Below are 14,781 nucleotides of genomic sequence, written 5' to 3'. Positions count from 1 at the left end.
CGAGATTTGTTATCTCGTGAAAACGCCAATTTTCTGGAAATTTATCGAGATGGCAGCAAAGTGTGCAACTCGCCAATTTGCAAAAAATGTATGCATTTGGTGAGATCTCGTCAAAGGGTGCAACTCGTCAATTTGCAGAAAATTAATGGAATTGGCGAAATCTCGTCAAAGGGTGCAAAATCGATGCATTGGACGACATCCGCTATTCTCGTTAAATTCTGGAATTTTGGTCACTTTGTCGAGATCTCCTCAAAGTGCGCAACTCGTCAATTTGCAGAACATCGATGCATTGGACGAGATTTGTTATCTCATGAAAACGCCAATTTTCTGAAAATTTATCGAGATGGCAGCAAAGTGTGCAACTTGGCAAATTGCAGAACATTGATGCATTGGACGAAATTTGTTATCTCGTGAAAACGTGAATTTTCATCATTTTCTCGAGATGGCAGCAAAAGTGCGCAACCCGTCAATTTGCAGAACATTGATGCATTGGACGAGATCTCGTCAGAGCGTGCACCTCGTAAATGTGCAGAATATTGATGCATTGGACGAGATCCGTTCTCGTGAAAACGTTCATTATCTGGAAATGCGGGCAAATGTGCAACTCTTCAATTTGCAGAAAACTAATGCCTTTGGCGAAATCTCGTCAAAGGGTGCAACTCTTAAATTTGCAGAAAAATTAATGAAATTGGCGAAATCTCGTCAAAGGGTGCAAAATCGATGCATTAGACGAGATCAGCCATACTCGTTAAATTCTGGAATTTTGATCACTTTGTCGAGATCTCCTCAAAAGTGCGCAACTCGTCAATTTGCAGAACATTGATGCATTGGACGAGATTTGTTATCTCGTGAAAACGCCAATTTTCTGGAAATTTATCGAGATGGCAGCAAAGTGTGCAACTCGCCAATTTGCAAAAAATGTATGCATTTGGTGAGATCTCGTCAAAGGGTGCAACTCGTCAATTTGCAGAAAATTAATGGAATTGGCGAAATCTCGTCAAAGGGTGCAAAATCGATGCATTGGACGAGATCCGCTATTCTCGTTAAATTCTGGAATTTTGGTCACTTTGTCGAGATCTCAAAGTGCGGCAACTCGTCAATTTGCAGAAATTAAATGCATTTGTCGAGATCTCGTCAAAGGGTGCAACTCGTCAATTTGCAGAATATTGATGCATTAGACGAGAAACCGTTATCTCGTGAAAACGTTCATTATCTGGAAATGTGGGCAAATGTGCAAAAAACAATAGGGTTCTTGGATTAAAAAGTTCCTCCTGCACACCAACTATGAAGTTGGTCCGACCTTTCCTTCCTGAGATATCGTGGTTACAAGGTTTTCACAATTTCACCCCTGGTGACCCCAAATGACCATTGACCTCCACCAAAAACAATAAGGTTCTTGGACTTAAAAAGTTCCTCCTGCACAACAACTATGAAGTTGGTCCGACCTTTCCTTCCTGAGATATCGTGGTTAAAAGGTTCTCACAATTTCACCCCTTGTGACCTCAAATGACATTTGACCTCCACCAAAAACAGTAGGGTTCTTGGATTTAAAAGGTTACCTCTGAATACCAACTATGAAGTTGGTCCGACCTTACCTTCCTGAGAAATCGCAGTTACAAGGTTTTCACAATTTCACCCCTGGTGACCCCAAATGACCTTTGACCTCCACCAAAAACAATAAGGTTCTTGGACGTAAAAAGTTCCTCCTGCACATTAACTATGAAGTTAGTCCGACCTTTCCTTCCTGAGATATCGTGTTTACAAGGTTTTCACAATTTCACCCCTGGTGACCCCAAATGACCTTTGACCTCCACCAAAAACAAAAGAGTATTTGGACTTAAACGGTTAACGTAATTTTTTGCATTTAATATGGCTTATTGTTTTGGGGGACATTAAATGACAAGCCCCCTGCCCCGGTTTTCTTAATCATTCGGCGAAGATCTTTATTTGACCCTTTCCCCCCCCCCCCCAAATCATTTACTTTTCAAAATATCGTGGTACAAGGTTTTCACAATTTCACCCTGGTGACCCCAAATGACCTTTGACCTCCACCAAAAACAATAGGGTTCTTGGACTTAAAAAGTTCCTCCTGAACACTAACTATGAAGTTGGTCCGACCTTTCCTTCCTGAGATATCGTGGTTAAAAGGTTTTCACAATTTCACCCCTGGTGACCTCAAATGACATTTGACCTCCACCAAAAACAATAGGGCAATAAAAAAAATGTCGAAAAGAAATGTGTTGGCAATATAAACGTTTTCTTACAGTTTTAACATCACATAAACGTGTTACTGCACTTTACGAAGTTCACGTTCAAGTTCGTGTTCAGAAAAAAATCAGGGTCATCCCTATCACCGGATACCCTCGTCAGTTAGAAAACTACTCTGGATACTGACAGCACATCTAAATATTTACCTAAAGTCGTCTTAGAATGTTAAACTAATGAAGGGTTTGCTCAGTCGGTTGCTTAACTGTTAAACCTGCTGATGATGATAAAATATAATTCGTCTGTTAACACAAAAACTTCCTGCCCCAGGTGTGGAAACTTCCTAAACGTAGATGTTATTATAATACCCCCTGCCGAGAAAATACAATCAATTGCTCTACCCCCCATTCACGCTATTAAGATGTTCACAGGTGTTCGAGGGTACCAAATTGCACTAGGTTCGCGGGTGGTCTCTTGGCGGTAAAATACATTTCTCTTAAAGGAGTGAAGAGAAGTTACCGTCTACACTTTCAAGTACAAGTTGAAAAATATTGCTGCTGGCGGCAAAGATGATACATTGTTTACGTTAAAGTTGGAAACATGTGTTCATCAACGTAACGAACAACCAACTGAGAGACTTACAAAAGACTATAAAATCTATAAGCGTACCAAGAATACTTGTCCAACAGCAACATCTGTAATTTCCAGCCATATATGCAACATTTTTACTCCTTTAGCATAGCATTCCTTGGCTGCCAGGTGTGTCTTGTGAATAATGGACTGTGATTGGTCTAATGTTCTTTTTGCATCTTTGTTGTTCAACTCGAAGAGCCCTTTGTCAGTCCCATCAAGCGAGTATATGAGCTCAGTCAGGGAGCAGTATTCTTGACGCCCCGCCCCTAAATTTGTTCAGACGTATGGAATTTCGTGAACTGCTAGAGACATACATATCCCTCTGGTTAAAAGATTTGAATAATTCAAAGGCATTTCTAGACACCAAGACGCGGTAAGTTGAATCTTATCAAATTTATTTCTTCATAAGAATACAGTAAGAATTTCTATTTTTGCCGTACTTTCTGGTAAATCTCCATTGAATTTGGCGTCTTTTTACATGGCTCAAGAAAGTGCCGCTTAATTTGCCGTGAACTTGACAGGAGTATATGCACATATTTGAAAAAAATTGGCTAGTATAATCTATGCATTTTTACATTGATACAAAATTCGCGATTGGAAAATGCACTATTCCTGTCAATAATCATCGTATTAACTTACGGCAAAACACAGCGTTATGTAATACAGATGGACTTAAGGACTTAATATTGGCTCTGTGTGTACATCTAATGATGAACTTTGCTTTAGTTCTTGATCATACTTAATTGTCTTTAAATTGCTATAGCCCTGAAAAAAGGAGCAGAAAATTTTCAACACAAAATACAAGCTCCCAATATGGAGTGTAGACTAGGCAAAACACCACCCTTTTTTCCATGGTAAACTGTTGTATAATTTTGGTCCTATAGATGCAGTTTACCACAGTTTGACCATAGTACCAAACCACAATTTTGCCATGGTGTTTATCACTTTCTATATCATCTTCACCATGGTTTTATCTCAAATTCACCATGTACTATATACATAATGAAAGAAACTATGGTCATTATATAGTACATGGTGTATTTGAGATATTTTACCCTGTATCTGTACCAAACTTTTAACCCCTATTGTACCAGAGGTTTACACTAAATTTACCACAGAATGCATATCAAGGAATTTCCGTTGTTTGCTCAGTTCTGTACCCCACAAGCTACAGAGCTGGTACTCATATCATATATATAAGGTCCTACAATATCAATTTAATGTACGGATGGCCAAGCTGTAAATTCCAATAATTTATTAAACAATTTGCTAGGTAGAGTGTTTAGTACTTTAGTACTTTATTTCACTGTCTGTACCCCACAAGGTACACTGGCACTCATACAACATGACCCAAAATACAGCATCATAGGTGAATTTTAATATTCCAGTATAAAACCTCAATTATTGTTTGACTTCTAATAGCAATGAAGACATCTACTTTAGGCTGCAACTTAGATACATTGAAGGTATATTGATATGATATTTAAGTTCTGTACCCCAAAACAGGGGCGGCTATTTGTTTCAAATATTGGGGGGGGGGGACATTTGCCTGGGTGCAGGCTCGTAGCAACTTACATCCCCAAAATTGTTTGCACGCGTGGTGATATTTTGTGTATATATATATATATATATACATCTATATATCTATATATATATATATACATCTATATATATATACATCTATATATATATATATATATATATATATATATATATATATGTGTATAAATATATATATATATATATCAATATGATCTACTTCAATATGATCTATAGATATATGATCTATATATAATCTATATATATATATCTATATATCTACATATCTATATATAAATATATATATATATATGTATATATATATGTATATGTATATGTATATATATATATATATATTTGTATGTATGTATGTATGTATGTATGTATGTATGTATGTATGTATGTATGTATGTATGTATGTATGTATGTATGTATGTATGTATGTATGTATGTATGTATGTATGTATGTATGTATGTGTGTGTGTATGTATGTGTGTATGTATGTATGTATGTATGTATGTATGTAGGATGTATGTATGTATGTAGGATGTATGTATGTATGTATGTATATATATATATATGTATGTATGTATGTATATATATATATATATATATATATATATATATACATATATATATACATACATACATATATATAGCGTGAAAGAAAATTTTGGCAGAAGATGACTCCCAGTTCGCTGGAAATGGCACTTCCCAGGACTTGTATGTTGCATCTAAGCATTTTCTTTATTGAAATTACTAGCAATATCATAAAAAAATACAAAAAATATGCTCAAGGGGGAGGCGGTCGCCACCTTCGCCACGAGGTGTAATTTACCTCATGCAGCATGTTTGGATGAAGGCTTAGCCACTGCCAAAGATTTGGATAAATAATCTCACGCATTATTTTCTATCAATAGCCCACAAAAAAAAACAAACTATTCCACCAAATATTTGGGGGGGGGGTGATTAAATACTATATTCCCCCACCTAAAATATTGGGGGGGGACATGTCCCCCGTCCCCCATGATTGTCGCCCATGCCCCACAAGCTATACTGGTACTCATATTATATTGATTAGTTCCTAAAATGGGAGTAATAAATTTACTGTACAGATTACCGTGCTGTAAGTTGGATGAATTCATTTGAAGTATATTTGATGAATTCATATCATTCAATCAAAGGTAATGTTTGACTTCTAATAGCAATCTACTTGAGGCTGCAACTTAGATACGTTAAGGTATATTTATATCACATTTAAGTGTTGTACCCCACATGCTACACTGGTACTCATATAATATTTATTAGGTCCTACAATACAAATAATAATTTTACTGTACATGTCAATCCATGAATTCATTAGTGTTTTCACGGGGTATCGGGGTAACCGGGTACCCACCCGACGCGGTAATACGCAGTTCCTGATTTATTACCTGAAACCTTCGCTAAGTGTGATTTTTTTTTTTTTTTGTGAAACCGATGGTTTGGTAAGATTTTCCATTGTCTTAGTGTGGTGTTAGGCTACCATATGGTCGAAGTTAACAGCAATAATGAAAGTATTCCATAGATATCTTATAAGGGCGTCCCAGTTTCAGCAAATATCAGATGGTTAGGCTGACTTAGAGTGGTGTGAGGCTACCATATGGTTGAAGTTAACCACAGTAATGAAAGTATTCTATGGATATCTTATAACTGCGTCACAAAAATCCAGCGAATGAACGGATGGTTAGGCTAGAGTGCCCCATTGACTTAGTGTGGTGTTAGGCTACCATAAAATCGGAGGATAAAGCAATAATGAAAGTATTCCATGGATATCTTATAACTGCGTCTCAGTTTCAGCAAATAACAGATGGTTAGGCTAAATTTCCCCATTGACTTAGAGTGGTGTTAGGCTACCATATGGTTGAAGGATAAAGCAATAATGAAAGTATTCCATGGATATCTTATAACTGCGTCACAAAAATCCAGCGAATGAACGGATGGTTAGGCTAGAGTGCCCCATTGACATAGTGTGGTGTTAGGCTACCATATAATCAAAGGATAAAGTAATAATGAAGGTATTCCATGGATATCTTATAACTGCGTCACAAAAATCCAGCGAATGAACGGATGGTTAGGCTAGAGTGCCCCATTGACTTAGTGTGGTGTTAGGCTACCATGTGGAAGAAATAGAAAGAATTCTAACAATTACTATTTTCCATTCGTTTGTTTCTTAGAAGGATAGACCGACAATTAAATTACCAGATGATACTTATGGGTTATAGATGGGATAACTAAAAAATAATAATTTCAAGTGGGTTTTTACTAAACGTTTATTCCATATGCGATCAAAATCGAGAATCGCGCAAAGATTAAAGCTGTCAATTCTATGAATTCATATCATGGAACTTCCATTGTTTGCTCGGTAGTAGGTTCTTAAGGGCCAAATTGGCATTTGATTTCACTGTCTGTACGCCACAAGGTATCCTGTAGTGTTTACACGGGTCCAAAAATCGGGAACCGGGTACCCGAGGGCCGTTACCCGTCGGGTATCCGGGTACCCGGAAAAAATTGTTTACCCTCGTGTACAGTATCACGATTTTCAAGATATTACATATTGGATGCTGTAATAAATGCATTATATTCTCTACTGACAATGTTTTCATGTTCAAATAAGTTAGTGTAAGATAAGGTATAAAACCTCCCTCAATAATTTTTATATGCTTCTGTTTCTTTCATTAACTTGTTAATAAATAAATTATTTAATTATAATTAGCATTACTACTAACATCGCACTGCCGCCGCTGCTTATGCTAGCTCGTGCACGTCTATTGGATCAAACCATATAGATATCCAATTTAGCTCTTAAACAGTTTTTAATACTACTACTATCTATTGTGCAGGCCCAGGGTTCTCATTAGCCGCGAGATCGCGCAATTTGATCGCATTTGGAATAAACGATTAGTAAAAAGCCAGTTGCGATTACTATTTTTTAGTTATCCAGTCTATAATCCATAAACATCGCGTAAAATTTCTTGTCAGCCTTTCCTTCTTTGAAATAAACGAATGAATAAATAATAATTTCTTCCGCATGGTAGCCTAACACCACACTAAGTCAATGAAAAATCTAGCTAAGCCTAACCATCTGTTTGTTTGCTGGAGATGTGACGCAGTTATAAGACATCCATGGAATCCTTTCGTAATTGCTGTTACGTTCGACCACATGGTTGCCTAACACCACACTAAGTCAATGGGGGGAGTTTAGCCTAGCCATCTGTTTATTAGCTGAAATTGTGACGCAGTTATAAGATATCTATGGAAAGCTTTTGTTATTGCTGTTATCTTCGAACACGTGGTAGCTTAACAACACTAAGTCTATGGGAAATCAGCCTAACCATCGGTTTGCAATTTTTTTTAAACAATCACACTTTGCGTAGGCCTATGATTCGGGTAATAAATTAGGAACCGGGTAGTATCGCGTCGAACAGGCCCCTTCGTTATTGCTGTTATCTTTGACCACATTGTAGCCTAACACCACACTAAGTCAATGGAAAATCTACCTAACCATCGGTTTGCCAATTTTTTTTTTTTTTTAAATCTCACTTTGCTTAGGATTCGGGTAATAAATTAGGAACCGGGTAGTATCACGTCGGGCGGGTACCCGGGTACCCGGATAACCCGTGCAAACACTAGTATCCTGGCACCAGGGACGTAGCTAAGGCCTGATGATTGGGGCTTTGAAGTGGCTGAAATTCCAACTTGATGGGTTTTGGAGCCAGATAATTCCAACTGCTGCCTTGTACCCCCCCCCCCCCCCCACGCTACTCGTCAACGATACGGTCAGTGTCAGTCAGACACCCCATCTTTCGAGGCTGCACTTTTCAACTTGTTTTGATACATTTGTACCACTGGCCCTCACTTCACAAACTTATTTATCACTCTCGTTAAGCAAGAAAGGAACCGAGTATAAGTTATCTGCTTAAAGGCTACATAGACTACTTATATACTACAAAAGCTATGTTAATGTAAATTTTGTTTCTTCAACAAATCATATTCCACGACATAGTGAATTGCCCAAAAATACAGTGCTTTTTCCTAGCGCACTTAATATCATTTTCTTTGGGGGGGGGGGGGAGGCATGCTATTTATCACTCACATGAAAATTTGTTTTGTCAATGTTCACTTCATTCCAACTGAGCATTTGGAATGAAGTGAACAATTAAACATTTTGCAGAGAAATGTTGAGTTGACGAGATACGATAAGTTCTCAATTAAACATTTTGCAAAAATTTTTTCAATTGCTCAGTTGGAATGAAGTGAACAATTGAACATTTTGCAGATAAATGTTGAATTGACGAGATACGATAAGCTGTCAATTAAACATTTTGCAGTCAATGTTTCAATTGCTCAGATGGAATGAAGTTGAACAATTGAACATTTTGCAGAAAAATGTCCAATTGATGAGATATGATAAGTTGTCAATTAAACAGTTTGCAGAAAAATTGTTCAATTGCTCAGTTAAAGCAACTGAGCAATCCAACATTTTTCTAATTTTTGATAAGATTTTATCTTGTTATCTAAACAATTTACTGAAAAATGTCAACTTATGGGCAAAATTTTTCTTATGTTGATGGCACTTTTAAGCTTCTATAGATTAGCATTGAGTGTTTCATTGTATTCCATATATACAATATATATCATGAACTTACTTGAAGCTAGCGAACAGAGTCAACCCACACAATAGCAAAATTAGATCATAAAGACCGAATTGAAGCTGGCGAACGTTGTACAGTTGTTCTAATAGGCATTTTTTGTAGAGTGTTCAAAATCATACAGAGTTTTGTACGGTGTAGTATAAGGATCGCGAGATACAATTTCTCAAAGTGGCAAGGAAAATGTGGTAAATATGACTGATTAAAGGTCAAATTTAACCAAAGTTTTTAGGTCATTCACAATCAAGAGAATATGTGAATTGGCCTAGGTAAATTAGAGTGCAAAAGTCGTAAATTCCCACTGTCGCATTGTCAGTTTTACCGAGATTAGGGGGGGGGGGATGAGACACACTCCACATCCCCCCTCTAGACGTCCCTGCCTGGCACTCATACAACATGACCAGGATACAACATCAATAGGTGAATTTTCATATTCCAGTATAAAACCTCAGTTATAATTATTGTTTGACTTCTAATAGCAATGAAGGCAACTACTTTTGGCTGCAACCTAAGAAGAATTAAGGTACATTTTCATCACATTTCAGTTCTGTACCCCACAAGCTACACTGGTACTCATATCATATGTATTAGGTCCTTCAATGGTCATAAATAATTAACTGTATAGACTTCCGAGCTGTAAAATCCAACAATTTATCAAAGAATTTGCTAGGTAGAGTGTTTTAGTACTTGAGAGACAAATTTAAATTTTATTTCACTGTCTTTACCCCACAAGGTATACTGGCACTCATACAACATGACCCAGAATACAGCATCAATAGGTGAATTTTCATATTCCAGTATAAAACCTCAGTTATAATTATTGTTTGACTTCTAATAGCAATGAAGGCATCTACTTAAGGCTGCAACTAAGATGCAATGAAGGTATATTGATATGCCATTTAGTTCTGTACCCCACAACAGGGGCGGCAAGTTGTTTCAAATATTGGGGGGGACATTTGCCTGGGTGCAGGCTCGTAGCAACTTACATCCCCAAAATTGTTTGCACGCGTGGTGATATTTTGTATACATACATATATATATATATATATATATATATATATATATATATATATATATATATATATATATATATAAATGGGCCTTTACACAGTAAACCAACACGAAAAACAACACATGCAGTTTTCAGTATTGAAATTGGTATTTTCTTTGTTCTATTAGGATGAGTGTTAGTTATTTGAAGCAGAGAGATAGCACAGAAAGTTTCAACATCCTACTTGAATTTTGAAATTTTGGTCCATTGGAATCCTATGGGAAAAATAACGCGCGAACATTGACATACACCAGAAATATATAACGGTTGTAACACATTGACATACATCACATGGCAGGCAATTTTTCATAAAGTTTAAAACATATATAGTCTTGGACATTTTCCTATGATGGCATATAGTCATACCTGCCACACAACCAAACGAGAGCAATAGGTGATGCATATCAGGCTTAGTAGCGCATGAAATAGGTAATGGTCGAACAGTATGTCAAAAATGTTCGACCGTTATAAATGTACCACAAAAAATTGCGAAACTCAAAAAGTATACAGTGCATGTAGTTCCTTTTGTGAATACAGATTCCTACCATGAAATAGTTTATAAAAACCATGGAAACTTCATTTGATGATGCACATGGGGGTATAGTGGTATGTTTGAAAAAGATCGACATTCACATGAGTTACATATTTGTATGTCAAACTTCTTAAAATTTGCCACCTGTGCCCCATGTGTACCAAAAAATGTTTTCAGTGTTTATATAAACCACTACTGGCTAAGATTCTGAGTGCAGTAACATGGATCATATACATTTCAAATCTTTTGAGTTATGCCATTTTTTAACATAAATTTATAACGGTCGAACATTTTTTACATGTTCGCCCGTTATCTATTTCATGCTGTACTGAGCGTGATATATACATCATATATTATTCTAATTTGGTTGTGAGTTAGACATGACTGTATGTCACCATAGGAAAAGGTCAAAGACTAAGTATGTTTCAAACTTTATGAAAAATTGCCATCTATGTGATGTATGTCAATGTTTTGCAACCATTGTATTTTCTTGCCGTATGTCAATGTTCAACCGATATTTTCCTATAGGATTCTAATGGGCCATTTTTTCAAAATTCAAGTAGGAAGTTGAAACTTTTTACTCTAGCTCTTTGCTTCAAATGAGTAATATTGAACATTACAGAACATTGGAAATATCAATTTTAGGGGTGAAAAACCTCTATGTTATCATTTCGTGTTGGTTTACTGTGTATTTGCCCATATATATATATATATATATATATATATATATATATATATATATATACATATATATAGGGTGAAAGAAAATTTTGGCAGAAGATGACTCCCAGTTCGCTGGAAATGGCACTTCCCAGGACTTGTATGTTTGCATCTAAGCATTTTCTATTTTGAAATTACTAGCAATATCATAAAAAAATACAAAAACCATGCTCAAGGGGGAGGGAGGCGGTCGCCACCTTCGCCACGAGGTGTAATTTACCTCATGCAGCATGTTTGGATGAAGGTTTAGCCACTGCCAAATATGATTTGGATAAATAATCTCAAGCATTATTTTTTATTAATAGCCCACAAAAAACTATGCCACTAAATATTGGGGGGGTATTAGTTACTATATCCCCCACCTAAAATATTGGGGGGGGGGACATGTCCCCTCGTCCTACCATGATTGCCACCCATGCTATACTGGTACTCATATAATATTGATTAGTCACTAAAATGGGAGTAATAAATTTACTGTACAGATTACCGAGCTGTAAGTTGGATGAATTCATATGAAGTAAATTTGATGAATTCATAATCATTCAATCAAAGGTGTTGTTTGACTTCTACTAGCAATCTACTTGAGGCTGCAACTTAGATACGTTAAGGTATATTTATATCACATTTACGTTATGTACCCCACATGCTACACTGGTACTCATGTAATATTTATTAGGTCCTACAATACGAATAATAATTTTACTGTACATGTCAATCCATGAATTCATAAGTGTTTTCACGGGGTATCGGGGTAACCGGGTACCCACCCGACGCGGTACTACGCAGTTCCTGATTTATTACCCGAAACCTTCGCTAAGTGTGATTTTTTTCTTTTTTTTGTGAAACCGATGGTTAGGCAAGATTTTCCATTGTCTTAGTGTGGTGTTAGGGTACCATATGGTTGAAGTTAACAGCAATAATGAAAGTTTTCCATGGATATCTTATAACTGCGTCCCAGTTTCAGCAAATAACATAGTAAGGCAAGATTTTCCATTGTCTTAGTGTGGTGTTAGGCTACCATATGGTCGAAGTTAACAGCAATAATGAAAGTATTCCATGGATATCTTATAACTGCGTCCCAGTTTCAGCGAATAAACAGATGGTTAGGCTAGATTTCCCCATTGACTAAGTGTGGTGTTAGGCTACCATATGGTCGAAGGATAAAGCAATAATGAAAGTAATCCATGGATATCTTATAACTGCGTTCCAGTTTCAGCAAATTACAGATGGTTAGGCTACATTGCCCCATTGACTTAGAGTGGTGTTAGGCTACCATATGGTTGAAGTTAACAGCAATAATGAAAGTATTCCATGGATATCTTATAACTGCTTCCCAGTTTCAGCTAAGATGGTTAGGTTAGATTTCCCCATTGACTAAGTGTGGTGTTAGGCTACCATATGGTTGAAGAATAAAGCAATACTGAAAGTATTCCATGGATATCTTATAACTGCGTCCCAGTTTCAGCAAATAACAGATGGTTAGGCCAGATTTTCCCATTGACTTAGAGTGCTGTTAGGCTACAATATGGTCGAAGGATAAAGCAATAATGCTCAGTTAAAGTAACTGAGCAATCCAACATTTTTCTAATTTTTGATAAGATTTTAGCTTGTTATCTAAACAATTTACTGAAAAATGTCAACTTATGGGGCAAAGTTTTTCTTATGTTGATGGCACTTTAAAGCTTCTATAGATTAGCATTGAGTGTTTTATTGTATTCCATATATACAATATATATCATGAACTTACTTGAAGCTAGCGAACAGAGTCAACCCGCCCAATAGCAAAATTAGATCATAAAGACCGAATTGAAGCTGGCGAACGTTGTACAGTTGTTCTATTAGGCATTTTTTGTAGAGTGTTCAAAATCATACAGAGTTTTGTACGGTGGAGTATAAGGATCGCGAGATACAATTTCTCAAAGTGGCAAGGAAAACGTGTTAAATATGACTGATTAAAGGTCAAATTTAACCAAAGTTTTTAGGTCATTCACAATCAAGAGAATATGTGAATAGGCCTAGGTAAATTAGAGTGCAAAAGTCGGAAATTCCCACTGTCGCATTGTCAGTTTTACCGAGATTAGGGGGGGGGGATGAGACACACTCCACATCCCCCCTCTAGACGTCCCTGCCTGGCACTCATACAACATGACCAGGATACAACATCAATAGGTGAATTTTCATATTCCAGTAAAAAACCTCAGTTATAATTATTGTTTGACTTCTAATAGCAATGAAGACAACTACTTTTGGCTGCAACCTAGAAGAATTAAGGTACATTTATATCACATTTCAGTTCTGTACCCCACAAGCTACACTGGTACTCATATCATATGTATTAGGTCCTTCAATGGTTATAATTAATTAACTGTATAGACTTCCGAGCTGTAAAATCCAACAATTTATCAAAGAATTTGCTTGGTAGAGTGTTTTAGTACTTGAGAGACAAATTTAAATTTTATTTCTCTGTCTGTACCCCACAAGGTACACTGGCACTCATACAACATGACCCAGAATACAGCATCAATAGGTGAATTTTCATATTCCAGTATAAAACCTCAGTTATAATTATTGTTTGACTTCTAATAGCAATGAAGGCATCTACTTTAGGCTGCAACTTAGATGCATTGAAGGTATATTGATATGCCATTTCAGTTCTGTACCCCACAACAGGGGCGGCAATTTGTTTCCAATATTTGGGGAGGGGGGCATTTGCCTGGGTGCAGGCGCCTAGCAACTTTCATCCCCAAAATTGTTCGCACGCGTGGTGATATTTTGTATATATATCTACATCTATATATATATATATATATATACATATATAAATATATATATAAATATATATATATATATATAAACATATATATATATCTATATGCTCTATATGATCTATATCAATATGATCTATATCTATATGATCTATATCTGTATGATCTATATATATATATATTACATAATATACTTAACTAAAATACCACATATATATATATATATATATATATATATACAGGGGCGTATCCAGGATTTTCTAACCCGGGGGGCGCGAATTTCTATCTAAGCGGAGCGCCACCATCGGTTGGCGCAGAGCGTACAAGAAAATTTCTGGTTTTGATACCCCCCAGATCACCGGAAATGGCACTTCTCTGGCTTGAAAATGACCAACCAGATGTACACTTTTGCCTGAGAACCAAGTTTTCCCAACAGTTTTTTTTTTCCATCCATAACCTTTTTGAAGATTGTTACCAGTCACACATCATGTTCGACCTCATTGCATGTCCTGTGGATCATGCTTTTGTAGGTGATTCTACGTCACGGCCCACAATATCTGAAAGCCCCACTTTTCAAAGTTTTAAGACCATTATTTGTTCAGAACTTGAAAATTCACATTTCTCGTGAATAAAATCACTTCAAAA

At 36.4% G+C, this 14,781-nt stretch overlaps 1 protein-coding gene across 1 annotated transcript in view; it reads left to right on the top strand.

Annotated features, from left to right (window-relative positions):
• Positions 1 to 2,433: 2,433 nt before the first annotated feature.
• LOC139969019 (uncharacterized) overlaps positions 2,434 to 14,781 on the top strand; it is a 48,271-nt gene continuing 35,923 nt past the window's right edge. Inside the window, exon 1 of the mRNA XM_071973713.1 lies at positions 2,434 to 3,211. Within this exon, the coding sequence (XP_071829814.1) occupies positions 3,123 to 3,211 (89 nt within the window). The 5' untranslated portion in view covers positions 2,434 to 3,122. The remainder of the gene's footprint in view (positions 3,212 to 14,781) is intronic.

This window comes from Apostichopus japonicus, chromosome 6 (assembly GCF_037975245.1).
Source record: "Apostichopus japonicus isolate 1M-3 chromosome 6, ASM3797524v1, whole genome shotgun sequence".
In the NCBI taxonomy this organism is placed as follows: domain Eukaryota; kingdom Metazoa; phylum Echinodermata; class Holothuroidea; order Aspidochirotida; family Stichopodidae; genus Apostichopus; species Apostichopus japonicus.
This window is presented reverse-complemented; position numbering and strand designations above follow the sequence as displayed.